Source organism: Melozone crissalis, unplaced genomic scaffold (assembly GCF_028551555.1).
Source record: "Melozone crissalis strain CALT ecotype California unplaced genomic scaffold, PUWL_Pcris_2 ptg000042l_1, whole genome shotgun sequence".
NCBI lineage: Eukaryota > Metazoa > Chordata > Aves > Passeriformes > Passerellidae > Melozone > Melozone crissalis.
The window spans coordinates 12594141-12612287 of NW_026535820.1; the positions used below are offsets into that span (position 1 = coordinate 12594141).

General features: G+C 40.7%; 1 protein-coding gene across 1 annotated transcript in view; it reads left to right on the forward strand.

The window, feature by feature from the left end:
- The window catches only part of LOC128942363 (ethanolaminephosphotransferase 1-like), a 54462-nt gene that overhangs the window by 13011 nt on the left and 23304 nt on the right, over positions 1–18147 (forward strand). The window contains exons 3-5 of the mRNA XM_054284787.1: positions 4404–4512; positions 6591–6665; positions 13945–14213. Coding sequence (XP_054140762.1) covers positions 4404–4512; positions 6591–6665; positions 13945–14213 — 453 coding nt within the window. The remainder of the gene's footprint in view (positions 1–4403; positions 4513–6590; positions 6666–13944; positions 14214–18147) is intronic.

Below are 18147 nucleotides of genomic sequence, written 5' to 3' on the forward strand. Positions count from 1 at the left end.
TAACAACAGCATGGCTCTCTCTCTGTGCTGTGCATATGATTTTATGCAAGCACTGTCTCATTTTCTCCCGAGGGGACTTGCTTGAGACAGCCGGGCGTTCCTCGCAGAAGCTGAAAATGAGAGTGGTTACCATGATCACCATAATGATTGGAAGATGCCATCTCTTGAATGCATTGCAATCTGCAGTTTTTAAAAATAAACCACTCACAACCAGTTATGCTGTTGTTGGCAAAAAGAAAAAAAAAAAAAAGCAAGCTGTATCTCAAATAAGTATGAACTTTATTGATCTCCAAGGAAGCACTGACTTCTGCGTCTGCCTCATTACAGGAAATGTTTAGATTGGAGCAGACTTGAAAAGAAACCTTTGTACAAACAAAAAAAGGATATATGTGATCAGAGTCTTGTTGGATCTGCCATCTTTGGATTCTGTAATTCAGGTGTTGATTATTCTTGATACGGCAGGAAAATCATAATTCCTAATTCATAGCCTCAAAGTAATTTCATGGAAAGTGTTCATATGACCCAACTGAAGAATTAAAATACAAATTGACCATGGGATGAGAAAAAAGAAATTCAAAGATGTGACACTGACCTCAGTAATTCAATTCATAGACTTTATTTTATTCCCATTATAATATTGAGGAAAACAATGAAGCAAAATGTCCCTCCAGCACTCTGGCATGGGAGATGAGTAGAGGCTTTACTGTGCACTTGCCCTTTGGTTTAGTAGGAGATGGGTGAGTATTCATCTGCCATCAGACTGAAAGGGGAGTGTTGTCAATGCAAAACTTCTTTTGCAGATAATTTATCCTAATAGTTGCAGCATTTTACCGGAAGAAGAACAGCATTATTGAATGTTCCCATATAGCCTAGCCACACTATAATTGTTTGTAAAATATCAGTAGGAATGCAAGTTGCTATAATGGTTTTGTTACTGGACAATGAATTGCAATAGAGAAATTGGGATAATTTTAAAAGAATTTTTAAAGAATATTTTGCATCTATGTTCATTCAGAATTGGGCAGTACAAGTGTGATGACTGGGAGAAATTCCTTCACTCAGTTTAGACCTTCTGATGTATCCCTCAGATATTAATTAATTATTTTTTCATTTCTAATCTGGTAACAATAAAAATTCCATGTGGACTGTTTTTACTAGATTCTAGAGGAGTTTAAAAAAAAGCAACCTTAAATTCACTGAGCCAAGTAAAAACAAAAACCAACTCATGAGAACAATGGCTTGAGATTCTGGTCTTGCCTTTCATATGCCTGTTTAATCCTAATGGCAACGCAAGTTTCTCTGTATTCCACAACCAGAATTCATTGGAAAATGTGTTTCCTATGTTATAAGTCATTAGCATATTCATTGTAAAATGTACTTCCTGTGTTATAAGAAATTAAGGAGAACTTGACATTAAAAATATGTGAATTTGTGAGCTGAAAACATATTGTTATAACCCAGCTCATTTATCTCTGGTGGGGATGCAGGACAATGAGGGGAAAAGGAGGAAATCCCACTGGAATACACAGGTGTATGCTAGTATCACTGAAATCAATTAAACTCCCCTCTGTTCCCTTTATGAACTTTGATTTTATCAGCAGAATTGGGCAAGAGCAGCATTTTAGTGGTCTCAAGTGACCTAGTGAAGTTTGAACAGAGCATTATATAAATGTGTACTTTACCATTTATTATCCAAATAATTGCTGTATTAAAGCATTTGCTGTTTGTATTAAGGCTTTTAGAATGAATGGCTAGACCCAGAGAAACAGAAATCAGTTAAGACTTCATGGAACTAAGAGTTTTTTAAAAAATTCAAGCACGCAAGGGTTTTGCCAGAGAGCAGATGTGATTTGCCCCATGGCACCTCCAGTTGTATTAATCATGTAGCACATTGATGTATTAGACCTCTACTGGCTGTTAATTAGACAATAAAGATTGCAGCTCATCCTTCTGTAGCATACTAATAAATTCAGTCTCTATCTTTCCAAGATGTGTAAGAAGTTAATCTTGAACACCCTGTGATTTTCTAATTATGAAATAGGGTGATGGTGGTGTAATGCCAACTAAAAAGATAAGGAGCATTAAATATAACAAAAGGGATTTTGCAACTGGAATACTTTCCAAATACCTAGACAGATTAGGTTCAGTAAGGATCAAAAGAACATGCTTAAGGGTTTAGCTGCAGGAGAGTCTGTTTTCCTGAGGACACAACTCCTGCAACTGTTTTTCATGATGCGTCTATTAGACAAAGGGATTGCAACTATAACAAGTCGAAAAACCTTTGAAAGTTTCCTTCTTAAATTACACAGTTGGCGAGAAAGTGGGTTAAAATAACTTCTTCATGTTCACACCATGGAAGCGTGAATTATTTCCTGTAATAACTTAAACATGACATTGTGACTATTTGGAATGATGAGCCTAATTAGAAAGCAGACATTTGTGGTGCCCCACTTGATTTGATTGCCAACAATCCTTATGAATCATCCAGGAAAAAGCAGTCATTTTATGCATGTGGATCCATGTAAACATTTCATCCATAGTGTCTTAAAGCACTCTTTTGATCTATGATCTAGATTAAAAGAGACAAATTTAGAATTTTTTTTCAGTGTCTGTACTTATTTCATGGAAGGTCAGAGGTACCAGATAAATCCCAGCAGGAGATTCATCTTCTGCATCCTCAGGTAGCAAAGCTGGGAGATGTGCAGCTGTTGCTGCACACTGAGCATGCAGTCAGTGTAAGAAAGGGAGACCATGCAGTGAATGGTTCCTCCTTAGATGCTCTCCAAAAGGAATTTCAGGGGACATTTGCTGTCCCTTTTCTTAGAGGTTTAAATTTGCCCTTTTGAGCGCTCAGAATGATAGATATGTTACATTTTTTAAAATTGTTGCTGTATGCATTTCATGGTGTATTTTAAATACCATGAGAGCTGACATGCAGTGTTTTAAAATCACTGATAAAGTCCTGCTGATAAGGAAACAAGTATCAGATATAATAGTTTTCCCAATGTTATTACAGAAAATATCTAAGAAACATAATGGAAAAGTGTTCAGGAACTCTAACCTGGTTTTTGGAAGTGTACACTTAGTCTGTACAACATTGGTTTTCACAATTTCTCCTGAATATTACAAATTACTCTATAGTTCAAAAAGATAATCTAGTCAGGATAGTTAATCAGTCAAAGCATTCAGATTTTAAAAGTAAATTTAAGTAAATGTAGTAGTTAGATAGAATAAATTAATATGTATTTATCTGTCTGTTCATCTAGCTAGTCCAGAGATATTAACAAACCATTTGATTTCAAAACTATTGTTAGTATAGTTATAGTATACAATATATGCTATAGTATATTGTAAATATACTATATTGTAATACACTATTCCTGTTAGTATCAGAAATTATTTAATTTGATTTTCTTTAATATTTTCTTGTACTATTTTATAATGTTGAAGTACTTTATATACATTTTGAGTCCTTAGACACTCCAAATAATTTAATTATAAGCCTTCAGTATTTTTGTGTTTTATATATATTGATAATGTGTTTGAGTGATGGTAATGGTTGATACTTAGTATTTCTGCAAATATGTTCTGTCTGAAAATCATGTAGAAAGCTGTGTAGGATATTTAAAAAAATATTCTGGAGAAACTGTGTTACTCGGGAAGAGGATTTTCAAAAGGGATTCCTTTTTGCAGTGTAAGGAGCACCTTAAAGCCACAGGGAATGAATGCCTGAGAATGATTACTGGGACAAAGAGGTCTAGGTGAAGGCAGAGAGTCCTTTTCAGCACCCTCCGAAGTAAAGTGAATTAATGGAGTGTTAATAATTGATGAATAAAGAGGGAGACCCTGACAGAAAGTTACTATCTAGAGAGCAGGGAGATGCTTGTAATGGGGAGATTGCTGAATCTAAAAGTGTAATGCACTCAGGGTCTGATTTAGTTGATGTTTGGAGTGAGAAATTATTCACATACTTTGGAAGAAGACCTTTCCTTGTTATAGTGTGGGAATACAATGCTTAAAAAAACCTGCCACGTGGATGCTGAATTACCACACTGGGGTGCTGCAGCCTTCTTTCAGTTCTGATACAGCTGATCACAGAAGGCTTTCCTTGGGAGCTGGGTGAATGAGGATAATGTACAACTCCCTTAATTTTAAAGGGAGTACAATGTTTTGAAAATATCATTCTTACTGCAGTCACAGAAATCAGGCAAAAGGATTGTATTTGAAAATCAATTTCAGAAATTAAAACTGTATTTTGATTTGAAAGTGGGGAAATATACACAAATCTGAATACTGCTGATGTCATATAAAAGCTTCTTTCCTGATCGAAAATATTTTATTAAAATAAGATGCACAATTTGAAATATATTTTTTCTGATTTTTTTCCTTTCATTTTTTAACAGATAGTGCCTTTGTGGATTGCTCCCAACCTGTTAACATTCTCTGGATTTGTCATGATTTTATTTAATTATTTTCTAATATCTTTTTATGACTGGGACTACACTGCCTCAGGTAAATATGTTCGTGTTGTAATTTTTCAGAGTTATTGAACTGCTTAAACTTCTGACTGTTACAGGGAGGTTTCAGACACTTAAATCTTCTGCTTATTCCCTTAATAAGGCTTCTATAGGTGCAGATATGAGAATCCACCTCACACATAGCATTATAAATTTAGATTACTTTATTGAAAAATCTAATTTAATTTTATCCCTAAAATGGGTTTCAGCATATGCTGCTTGAAGTCTCTGGTAAGATCTCATTATATTTAAAGTTTATTCCAGGGTATTAATATGCAGCCAAAATCCACTTGAATATTCTTCATAACATTTTCATTGATTTCACTTGTCCTAATACCTAAACTGATGCCTGAAAGAGTTAACTTCCCTTTCATTTCTCCACACCCCCTATTCAGGACTGCTTCTAGACAAAACATAGTTTCTAAATAAATGTCTCTTCAAATTATGACTTTTGAAGTCCAAGTCCATGCTTGCTCCTCATTGAAGACCAAGTCAGAATTTTTTTTGTATCTAATTGCTCCTGAGTGTGGGGCATGTTTGGTTTGGGCTTCTCAGACCAGCTCTTGGAGCCCACAAAAGGTAGTAAGAATCTTCTAGGTGATTAATATGTAAAATAGATATAGATAAAAGGGTTAGATTTTCTTTAAACTAGACAATTCAGTGAAGATAGCACTTTTATTTCCTGAAACAACTACATTTAGCTGCCTTTATTTTGTTATACCTATGGTTAGCTTCAGGAGGTGGACTTTGGTGTGAGTTGTGGTACATTTATCATAGCAATTCTAGAGGCAGAGATACTTGTTAGCAGTTTTGGTTCAAAAGTTACATTTTCAGGACCAGGTTGTTATACAGTTGTCTGACCTTGTTCTTGAGCACCTGGTGCTTTTTTATCAATGTAGGTGATATTTACTCAGCCCTGTAATAAAAGAACATCCAGAACAGATCTTTTTAATGAGATGATGTTATCTTGGCACATTGTCAGTAGATATACATGGAATTTGAAGACATTTGAAATGGTGATTAAGTCTCTTAGAGTTGAGACCAGTATGTGTAGTTTGCAAGCTCTTCCTGAGTCTACATGAAAACAGTCCACATCATTTCTCAGTTGATGGAAAACTTCCACGCAACCTAAAGGGCCTTTGGAGTATCATATATCAATCCTATACCTAGGATCAGAAATAAAAAATTTAATTTCCTGCACAGTTGGTTTTCATGGTACAGTTTGCAGATTTGCAGCTAAGAGTCAGGAATTGTCATCTTTGCTTTCAGAATGGCAAGATGAGGCACTGAGAGAAAGGTGGTCAGGACACTGCTTTAGGTGCTGACATCTCCTGGCATCTTTCAGGCAAGGACACACCTCTGTATGCAGGAATTCCCTGTGTTTGGTGCCAAAAGGCAGAAATCTGAGAGGACTTTGCATTTACAGTTGTTTAGTGTTGATGTAGTATTGGGTGATGTTTAAGTTAAATAGAATTCTCTTTGGAAAAAGGATTGATTTCTTTAAAAGATCAATGATAACCTTGGATTAATGCTGTCAGCAGAGCAAGAACAGAACTCTGGGCTCTGTCCAATTCAACTATCTTTTCCTTTTTCTCATGGAAAAAACAACAGGGGTGCTAGTGTTTCTGCTAGCCTAAGGACAAAAACTTCCTGTTCAGATCTGTGTGGTAAGAATGCTACGCAAACCCCAGACTGGTACTGATAATAATGCTTGAAAACTTCTTTTTTTCCTATATATTACATAAACATTACTAATTTTTCAATGGATGGTTTTCCCATGACCTGTGACTATTTTTGCCTAGTTGCTATCATTGTTTTGTGCAATACTAGAGTCATTTCAGGACCAAAAAACCTCTCTATTACCTTTTGTCCTTTACGGTGGAAACACATTCAAGCCTGCTCAGTGCTTCTTTGATGGAGCTCACCAGTGCCTGAAGGTCAGACTCAAATATTTCCAGCTATTTGATGCAGTGTGTTAATCAGTGGCAGCTAGTTTGTATCTGTGTGCATATCTTGCTGGATTTCTTTGATGTTAACCCCTGTTACCCTGAATCACTACCCCATTTTTTTCAGGTACCAGTCCTGGACTTGTTCCCACCTGGGTGTGGCTGTTCAGTGCTTTTACCACCTTTTGTGCTTATGCTTTAGGTAATGTACAGTGAAATAATTTGCATGTCTGACATTTTCATGTAATTTTGTCTTCAAATTCACTAGTGATGATTCTGAGATAAAGAGGCATTGTGGATAAATTACTGACCTCTTTCCAAAACAGTTCTCTTAGATTAAAAAAAAAAACAACCAAACAAAAAAACCTCAAACCACAACACAAAATAAAAATGTTTATCGGACTTAAATCCAAGCCAGCACGTTAAGTAATATATTAGAGGCTCTATTACAGTAACTCTTATCCCTCTTGAATGTTCAAATTATTTTAGAGGAAAAATGGAAATCATTATACAGCAGCAATCTGGTTCCAATCCCCCTGCCAGGGGCAGGGACACTTTCCACTAGATTGGGTTGCCCAGAGCCCCATGCAGCCTGGCCTTGAACACTTCCAGGGATGGAACAATCCCAGCTTCTCCAGGCAACCCAATCCAGTGCCTCACCCTCCTCACAGTAAAGATTTGCTTGCTAGTACCTAAAATCTACACCTACCTTCTTTCAGTGAACCCATTCCCCCTTGTCCTATCCCTACATGCCCTTGACAAAAGTCCCTCTTCAGCTCTCCTGTAGCCCCTTTAGGTACTGGAAAGCTGCTCTAAGGACTCCCTGGAGCTTTCTCTTCTCCAGGGTGAACAACCCCAACTCTCTCAGTCTTCTTCATAGGAGAGTCACTGCTGTTCGGTTCCATAAAAATCTTTGTCCCTTGATGATGACATTCTGAGAAGCTCAGACATCAGAATTAGAAGAGAGTGCTTTCAAAGAAATAGGAAAAATAAAGGACAAAGCAGAAAAAAGGAAATTGTTAGGCACTTCAGTGCTTAAGGACTGTGTCAGGAGAGGTGGTGATGACAGATGTGATGACAGGCCTGAGTTTCTTATGGAAATAAGTATATATTTTTTTCTTACCTCTTGCTGTTTTTCTCCCATAACACCTACATCTCAGTTTCATATTCTATTTTTACTACTTCATTCTGTGCCATGAGTGTATTTTTAGGTAGACTGCACCTTGCTGTGCAGTGGTGTGAAGACAGACCTGAAATTGTGCTGACCTGGAAATAAGATCCACATTTGTGTGGCTTTTTTGCTTTCTCGTCCAAAGGTCTCTCATTCCAAACTAGACTTTCCACACCATGGTGCAATGGAGTTATTTTTGGGGGAGACTAAAGGTAGTATATTTAAAGGACTGCACAGTTCTGTGTAATAAGGGCCCAGGAAGGCTGGACACATTTAAAGAAGGAAATCTTATAGGCACAGGAGCAGGCTATCCCTAGGTGCCCAAGGATGAGCCATCAGGGAAGACTGGCCTGGCTGAACAGGGAGTTTTCACTGGACTTGGAGAGAAAAAAAAGAGTTTATAAACTTGGGAAATAGGGGCAGACAACTCAAGAAGAGTACAAGGATGTCATCAGGTCTTGTAGGGGGAAAACTGGATTGGTGAAAGCTCAGCCAGAACTCCATGTTGTCAATACTGTGAAAGATAATACAAAGTGTTTTTATAAATACATTAACAACAAAAAGAGGGCCAAGGAAAATCTCCATCCTTTATTGGGTGCAAAGGGGAACACTGTAACCAAAGATGAGGAAAAGGCTGAGGGATACTCAATGCCTTCTTTGGCTCAGTCTTCAGCAGAAAGACCCAACACCCTCCAGGCAAGCGTCCTGAGCTGGTAGGGAGGGACACGGAGCAGAACAGTGCCCTGCTGTGATCCAGGAGGGACAGACAGTGCCCTGCTGGGATCCAGGAGGGACAGACAGAGCCCTGCTGGGATCCAGGAGGGACAGACAGAGCCCTGCTGTGATCCAGGAGGGACAGACAGAGCCCTGCTGGGATCCAGGAGGGACAGACAGTGCCCTGCTGGGATCCAGGAGGGACAGACAGTGCCCTGCTGTGATCCAGGAGGGAGCAGCAGTGCCCTGCTGTGATCCAGGAGGGACAGACAGTGCCTTGCTGGGATCCAGGAGGGACAGACAGAGCCCTGCTGGGATCCAGGAGGGACAGACAGTGCCCTGCTGGGATCCAGGAGGGACAGACAGTGCCCTGCTGTGATCCAGGAGGGAGCAGCAGTGCCCTGCTGTGATCCAGGAGGGACAGACAGTGCCTTGCTGGGATCCAGGAGGGAGCAGCAGTGCCCTGCTGTGATCCAGGAGGGACAGACAGTGCCTTGCTGGGATCCAGGAGGGACAGACAGAGCCCTGCTGGGATCCAGGAGGGACAGACAGATCCCTGCTGTGATCCAGGAGGGACAGACAGAGCCCTGCTGGGATCCAGGAGGGACAGACAGATCCCTGCTGTGATCCAGGAGGGACAGACAGATCCCTGCTGTGATCCAGGAGGGACAGACAGTGCCTTGCTGTGATCCAGGAGGGACAGACAGATCCCTGCTGTGATCCAGGAGGGAGCAGCAGTGCCCTGTTGTGCCAGCTGACACTCACCAGTCTGTGGGGCCAGGTGGGATCCACACCAGATACTGAGGGAGCTGGTGGAAGAGCCAGGCCACTCTCCAGCATTTGTCACCAGTCCTGGTCAACCAGAGAACTGGAGACTGGCCAGTGTGATGTCCACCTGCAAGAAGGGTTGGAAGGAGGATCTGGGGAACTACAGGCCTGTCAGCTTGACCTCAGTGTCTGGGAAGATTATGGAACAGATCATCTTTAGTGTCCTTATGCAGCACATGTGGGACAGCCAGAGGATCAACCCTGTTTAATATCTTTTTAAATTATTTGGATGAGGGAATTGAGTGCTCCCTCAGTGAGTTTGCAGATGACAGCAAGTTGGGTGGGAGTGCTGATCTGCTGGAGGGCAGGGAGGTTCTGCATGGGGATCTGGACAGGCTGGATCAATGGCCTGAGGCCAATGGTGTGAGTGTGAGGTTCAACAAGGCCAGGTGCCAGGTCCTGTGCCTGGGTCACAACAACCCCAGGCAGTGCCACAGGCTGGGGCAAGAGTGGCTGGAAAGTGACCCAATGGAAAAAGTAGGGGTGGTGGTTGGCTAACATTGAGCCAGTGTTCCCAGGTGGCCAAAAACACCAGTGGCATCCTGGCCTCCACCAGAAGTCATGTGGCCAGCAGAATCAGGGCAGTGATCATCCCTCTGTGCTCAGCCCTGGTGAGGCCTCACTTTGAATCCTGTGTTCTGTTCTGGGCCCCTTACTACAAGAAGGACATTGAGGTGCTGGGATGTGTCCAGAGAAGGGCAACAGAGCTGGGGAAGAGTCTGGAGCACAAATCTTATGAGGAGCAGCTGAAGGAGTTGGGGATGTTAAGTCTGGAGAAAAGGAGGCTCAGGGATGACCTTATCGCTCTCTGCAACCACCTGAAAGGAGGCTGTAGCGAGGTGGGGATTGGTCTCTTCTCCCAGACAACAATCAACAGGACAAAAGAAATAACCTCAAGCTGTGCCAGGAGAGGTTCATGTGTGACATCAGGAAGAAGTTTTTCTCTGAAGGGATGGTTAAGCCTTGGAATGGGCTGCCCAGGAAGGTGGTGGAATCGCCACCCCTGGAAAATGTTCAAGAAACTACTGGACGTGGCACTTAGCATTATGGTTTAGTTGATATGGCAGTATTCAGTCAGAGATTGAACTCAATGATCTTGGAGGTCCTTTTCAACCTTAATTGATTCTAAATGTCCCCTCTCCTTGGAGCTGTTTCTGGTAAGGCCATTGCAGTGCAGCCATATATTTGTGTGCCATATTTGGGATGCTCAGGCAATACACAGGTGTGTTATACATGCAGTGCTGTGCAGAGGGGCTGACCACTTTTGGAATCAGACCAATTCATGCAGAGCCATCTTGATTGACATGGGGTGTCCCCTTGAGCAGATCTCTCCCCCTGCATTGTACATACCTTGGCATTTCAATTCAGTTGGTGAGATGGTGCCAAAATCTTTTTGTCCAGAATTTCTTTGTATTTGTACCATAAAAAGCAATGGGACAACAATCCCTTGAAGGTGACTGCTATTCAGATTTCTCTAGCAGCTCTCTGTAGTCAGAAGCAGTGGTTTCTTTTGTGAAAACCATTTTTTATGTCATTGTATGGAATTTAATGAAGTGACTTCAAAATTGGAATTACATATTGGAACTGTTACTGTATGGCACGGCTCACGGGAAGTTCAGCTTCTGAGATTTTTAATGTAGTTGGTTTTTTCCAGCGAAGCTTGTAGTTCCTAATACTTGGAAGGCAAGGAATATGATGTTGACAGTCAAAGCTATAATGAACTAATATATATGTAGATTTTTATGTTTGCTGTCCAAGCCACTTCATGAAATATTTAGTCGGAGATTTAATTTTGCACGGCCAAAGTTTTCCCTCTGGAAGACTGCAAAGAACCATAATAACTAACTAAATATGCAACTGTAATCTTTCTCAGCTTATTTTAATGACACAGTTACTCTCTCCAAATTCCCTAACATGCTGCTCTCCATCCCTCCTGCTTTTTTAAGGAGGTTTGGGATCATTTCCTTCCCATGAAATGGAGTGCTTTTTGCTGGTACTTTGACTTCCACTCTTTAAAAGTTATATAAACTTTATAAAATTGAGTATTTATGAATCCTTGTGAGACAAAATCATAATATAAGAATTCTAAAGCAATGGAAGTGTGAGACAGTGTATGTTAACCAATGAACACACACCATTGTTGGCATGGATGATTTCAAACTGAAACCTAAGCCAGAAAATATTTTCAGTCTTTTAAAAAGCTAATCAAACTACATGGAAAATGTGGTTAAGGATTTCTGAAAATCCGGTTTGATGTATGTGTCATATACTTCCTGTATTTTTTTCCATGCCATTATAATTAGAAGTACTGTATTTTAGGACAATACTATAAGCTTCTTTTTAGAAAAACCAAGTTCTTGCAAAAGGAAAACCACTTTTCACTGTGAGATGCATATTTTAGTATCTACTATATACTTGTAAGACAATGTAAAATTTATAAACAGACAAATGTTCTAACATTCTTATTTTTAAATAGTAACACCTGTGTACCTGAATCCTGTCTGATTTGGGATAGGTGTTCTTGGAATATAAAACACCACAAACTCTTTAGGATTGCTTATATCTTTATTTGCTGGTAAGGTTTCAGAGATATTGTTCAATGGATGGAAGAATTTCTAATTTTATTGCAACACCTTTCAAGTAACCTCAAGCTTATACAGTTTTCTTTCTTCACCTTTCAGTAAGATGCTGAAAATTCAATGGAAATCTTAATAGAGAGAGAATGAGTCTCTAGAAGGAGGCAAGCTATATTTGAAATCCTCTATGAGTTATTTAAGTTTTTGAGTTCTGAGAACTGTCTCAAGAGATTTGTGTTTGAGCAGAGGATATATCACAGCTGTTTGGATATTACAATAGAGATATAGTCTAAAATCTGTACAAAATGAAATCCCATCTTTTCCTGGTTTAGGTCCCTGAAGTATATTTACATTAAACAAAACTCACAGTACTGCCAAATAATCCAGAGAAGTAAGTAGCGTATGATCTACAGCAGCTGTGGTGTCTTTGGTCTCACTCTGCTGAGATGTGCTCCTCGTCAGTTTTGGGTTATCAATGCTATCAATAGCTAATAATTGTTAGCTATAGCACCTTCCAAGCAATATCAAATAGAAAAGCATCTCCATTTTATTTTGAGATTCAAGACAAAACCAAGTAATCTGTAGGGTTGGTTCTGTGTACTTTTTCCTAAGAGGTTCATCCTGCAAGTTTACATGTAACTTCAAGAGGAAAATAGTTCTATTTTTCACCTGCACAGCCTCAGAGAAGAGACTAAGGGTATGTTTGACATTACAACTAAGAAATGTTACAGCTGCTAGACCACCTTTCTCCTCCCTGTGTTCACCATCCCTCCCTTGCGCCATCTCCCTTGCATTTTGTACCATTCACAGTACCGGTTCAGTGACCCAGGAGAAAACATAATGTTTGCTGTCTTTCCACCAGCTGAACAGGTCACCCTGTTCAACAACAGTGAACTATCAGATCAACTCAAACCATATTGTCCATCTGCATCCTCAGAGTAAGGTCCTGTACAGTGCTGGATCATTTTCTAAGCACTCAAGTACTAAAAGTGATCAACACATAATGCACCTGAACTGTAATGCATTCTTAGAATCATATAATTATGCATGTTGGAAAAGACCTTTAAGGTCATCAAATCCAACCATTAACCCAGCAATGCCAAGTCAACCACTAAACCATGTCCCCAAGTGCCTCATCTGCATATCATTTAAATACCTCCAGCGACCGTGACTCCACCACTTACCTGAGCAGCCTGTTCCAATGCCTGATAACCATTTTTATGTAGAAATTTTTCCTAATGTCCAATGTAACCTCCCCTGGTGTGACCTGGGACCGTGTCTTCTTGTACCTGGGAGAAGAGACTGACCCTCATCTCACTAAAACCTCCTTTCAGGTGGTTGTAGAGAGTGATAAGGTCAGCCCTGAGCCTCCTTTTCTCCAGGCTAAACCACCCCAGCTCTCTCAGACACTCCTCATCACACTTGTGCTCCAGACCCTTCACCAGCTCTGTTGCCATTCTCTGGCCACACCCCAGCACCTCAATGTCCTCCTTGTAGTGAAGGGCCCAGAACTGAACATGGGATCAAAGGTGTGACCCCACCAGTGCCAAGTACAGGGGGACAATCACTGCCCTGGTCCTGCTGGCCACACTATTTCTGGTGGAGGCCAGGGTGCCATTGGCCTTTTTGGCCATCTGAACACACTCTTGTATGAAAACTGAAAAGCACTTTAAAATATATGTAAGCACAAATACAAATAAATGTTGTGAAATTTGCTCCTTTAAGCTGCCATGTAACTGTTAGTCATTGAGGTATTGAGGATTAAGGAACTTAAAATGCCTTAGGCATCCACCCCACAAGAGGTCTGAAGGCTCAGAGTCCACAACACCAATGGATGGGCAAAAAGCTCTATGGACAATTTTCAGCACTTGAAACTAATTGAAACTGATGTAAAAATGTTTCAAGAGCACTGGGGGCAGTTAATTATGAGTGTCTTTCTAAGACTCATGAAGGAAGTGGCATTTAGTTTCAGAGCTGAGGTAAGGACAGAAAAATTACTTGATATCTGGAGCAATTATTTTATGAGCAGTTCTAACCTGATGGTATTGAGGGGACTGTTGTGCTTCACTTTGCTGTCATCAGTGTAATTTTCCTGTATGTTATATATGGCAGTATTGAATTGTATGTGGAGAAAGCTACTCTTTTTGTTGTGCTCTAATTCTTTGTTTCTCTTCCTTTCTCAATCCTTCTAGACTCCATAGATGGGAAACATGCTCGAAGAACTCAGTCCAGCACTCCCCTGGGAGAACTATTTGACCATGGGCTGGATAGCTGGGCTACCTCCATTTTTGTACTTTCCTTTTTTTCCGTCTGTTCCCGTGACAATGGGAAAAGTGGAGTTTCTGTATATACAATGTATATATATTTAAGCATTGTCCTGTTTAACTTCATGTGCTCACACTGGGAGAAATATAACACAGGAGTTCTTTTTCTTCCTTGGGGATATGATATAAGCCAAGTGGTAAGTATTTATCATCCCTGTTTTGGTTTTGGGTTTTTAACTATGTAATTGTTTTCATAATATCAAAGCAATAGAAAAATAGAGTTCAAGGCGAATATATTTGGCTGAGATATTGAAATATGTGAAATTGCAAAACCCTAGAAGTAATTCAGAAATATTTTCTGCATTTGCAATAAAGGGCTGCTCTTGAGCAAATTGTCAGCATCAGTGATTCATTGCTGTGCAGGAGAAAAAGGCTTGCAGCAAGCCTAGCAGCCAGACAGTGCCCATGAGAATGCCATTTAACTGCGTTTGATTTGTGGTATTAACAAAAATTACTATGCTATCTGAAGCTATAAGCCATTTCCCCCCCCAATACCAGATTGTGAGGCACGATGTGAGTTAGTCCAAGTAGCATGTATTAACAGTAATTACACAGTTATACACTACCAGACCTTCTCAATTCTACTCCATTTTATAACAAATGTGGTAATGGAAATGCAGAGAGAGGTAACTGTTGTCAAGTAAGTTCTACCTTTGAAAAACAAGTCAGTCATCATGGATGTCAAAAAGTCATAGACATTCAGCAAGGTCAATTACTTATCAGCCCACAGCCACCATCAGCTGAGTTCTTGTCTGGTTTTCAGCCTGGTGAACATCTTCAGAAATCATGCCCAGGGCACCAGAGTGAATGGTGTCCTCAGTGCACAGATGAGTAGCAGTATTAACAAGCTTAGTGCTCTTCCAAAGGCCCAGCACCCCTGTGGGCTGGCTTATCTGTGTCTCAGATAGCCAAGGTTTGCAGCCAGAAGAGCACAGTCAGTCTTCTGAGCTTCCTGTTACAGGCACGAGATGAAAGGTACAGCCAAATAATTGAAAATAAGTTTGACAAATACTCAAATATGTGTTTTAATGGAAATACAGTATTCAAATTAATGGCTGCAGATGTAATGCTGTAAACATAATCAGAATCCAGTGGTTTGAGAACAACTCAGAGATGGTGGTCCAGCTGTGGTGCATCTGTGTTGTCCCCTAGAAAACAGGTTTTGGGAGAAGGAGTTGGCTCAGGACTAAGACATTAGGTAGCCAGCTGGTCTGCAAGTTTCAGCCATGTCTGTGTAAGGCTTCTCCCTGAAGTTCTTCCAGCAGGAGAGGAGTAGCTGTGTTCAAGCCTGTTTCACTGGTTGCTCAGATATGTGTGAATGTTTAGAAAGCTCTGCTGGATCACTGCAGCATCCAAACTGTGTTAGTGGTTAAATCTGGGAATGGGTATCAACTAGCAGAGCAGTACTGATAACTCTGTCACTGCCTGTTAGTGACCTGTGCCTGTAGCCTGTTTTTAATATCTCCCTGCCTGACAGATTTGTGGTGAGGCTGAATATCAGTAAAGTTTGTAAACTGCTTTGATTAACTGGGATGCAAGGTGCTAACAAGTGCTGTTTCCTGTTCCCGTCTGATGCTGAACTGCTGTCCTGCTCACTTGCTTTTCAGTGCCTTGTGTGATGACTTGGTTACAGTCAAAGTGATAAGCTTGTAAACATGGGGATTTTTTGATGCTCTTTAGCACAGTCATCAGCTGGTAGAAGACTGTACTATTTAAATCTCTGTATGTCAGTTTTCTCATCTGTAAAAAAGTAGCTGTTGTGATTGCCTATGAACTAAGAGAAGGCAGACTGTGTAGCTCAAGGTGGTATTTTTCCATTAGTCCAAAATGCACTACATATACACCAGACAGTACATAATATATTTTTTCCCAGTTCTACTGACTAGTCTAGTAAAAGGTCTTAATCCCCATAAATATTTGTTCTTGTTTTGTAAACTCATTCATCAAATTTATATAATATGTGTTCTATTAAAGATAGCTCTTCCTCTCCAGTAACTTAGAGGATACTGGGGACAATAGCAAATGGCTGATGATGAGTAAGAAAAGTTATGTTTCCCTTGCTGGTTTTTTTCCCCATTGCTTCTCTGCCAGGTATTCCCACAGTCACATTTAGAAGCAGAGAATGTGAAAGCACTCACTAGCTGCTTCCAGACTGATTCACAGTGCTTAGCTCAGTATTTCCTCCATGGCATTCCTAGCTGGATTGCTGCAGGAATGTGCCTCTCTGTCCTGTCTTCAGTAATTTCACCTACAACTTAATGCTGTTGCACTGGCATGTCAGACACTCAGGTGGTCTGGTCCCCTGCTTTTGCTTTTAATCTCGTTGGCAGCCAGGAACTCAAGAAAACCAGCAGTTACTGTCAGCGTGCAGATAGAGGACTGATGACCTTAATGAGCTCTTAACTGGCATGAGGCTCCCAGGATGCTGCTGCTGAGTCAGCTCTGCTGCACACAAACTCTGCCCTCTCCCGGGCTCGGCCTCAGCTGTGCTGGAGAAAGAGCTGCTGTTCCTCATGAAAAATACCTTCTTATAGACAGGGAAATCTGTGGGAATTATGCACATCACGTTTTCCTGGGACTTGATGACTCGTCAGAACTGGTAACCCAATTAAGCTAGCTGGGCTGTAATTGGCACTCCAATTAGCTTTGATTACAGCAGACAATCATTTGGAGGAAGCTGTGGTTTGTAAACTTGAAAAATGGCTGTAATGTGTCTGAGAGATGCTTGGTCAGAGGACCATTATGTTTGAGGATCCAGAATCAAGGCGGCAGCAAATGCAGCGGGGAAAGCTATTCCTGTCTCTCCTCCCTCCTTTACAAGGATCTGTCCTGTGCTGATTCCTGAGTAGCAGAAAAAGGTGCAGGGAGAGCAGCCTCTGTATCATAGCATCTAGACAATTTTTATACACTTTTGAGTAAGCACACCTATTGGAAACCCCAAAAGTCTGAGGAAAAAGCAAAAGAACTAATCTCTGCTATGATCTGTGAGAAATTCCCTCAGATACATCTTGTGGAAATGAAGACTTTTATTTTTGTCACAAGAAAGCTAATATCTGCAAATTAAGTTTCTTGGAGAATAAAAAAAAAGACAAAGCTTTCCTGAGAAATTAACATTTCTGGCTTCTTGCCATATGTTAATTTTCACAGACATCGTCTTGTTTTGTTTTAAAAAAAGATCTGTTTTCTTTCTGGAGAATTTAATATTACCCTAATGAAATAGTTGCCTAATCCTGCTGTTGCTTTTCATAAGCCACTGCAGTTGAGTTCATAGCAGGGGAACAAAATTTTCCATAATGTGATTTAATGATACCTCTGCTCCATTGGTGCTGCCTTAAGTGTAACAGGAGATACCCTTTATATTCTTAATTAAAACTTTTAAAGTGGAGAGCTGTGTGAGAGCTGCAGTGACCCAGACAATTCCACTCTCCTTCCTCTCCCTCTCCCCAGCCAAGAGGAGCAGGCTCGGAAGAAGCACAAGCAGCAAAATCCCAAAGGCAGCAGGCAGCTGTCTGTGGCCCAGCCCTTGCCCTGCAAGGAGAGGGTGACCAGAAATCCCACACACAGAGAGAGTTGTGCCTGGAGGGATGGGTGCTTGGACCTTGAGCCCCAGGGGTTCAGTCCAAGATGCTTTCCCAGCTGCTTCTGCCTGATGGCTTTGGGCAGTACCACTGAGAGCCTCTGGGAGAACCCTCTGCCTGCCTTGAACTCTGAATAGATGGAAGCACATGATGCCCCTAGCAGCTGAAACATTGTAGGACTTCCTTTTCTCCTTCCTTTCAGTCAAACTGGGGAAGGTTTCTTTCATGGGTGCCATAGACCAGGTTTTCTTTTTGCAAGCTTATTTACAAAATCCATGCTGAAATATATTCCACGTGACCTTTTCCGGGGATGTATTGTGGCAGCAAATGTTTCAGGATCTGGCAGAGAAATCCCAAACAATGCAAGTGTGCATCACTTCTTGAAAAAATTTCTACCTCCTCCTTTTAATAGAAAAGACAAAACCCCTTTTCTATTAAAAAGCAAAATAAAGATGCAAATATGTTGTTCTTTGGTCGCATTATCAGGATTCCC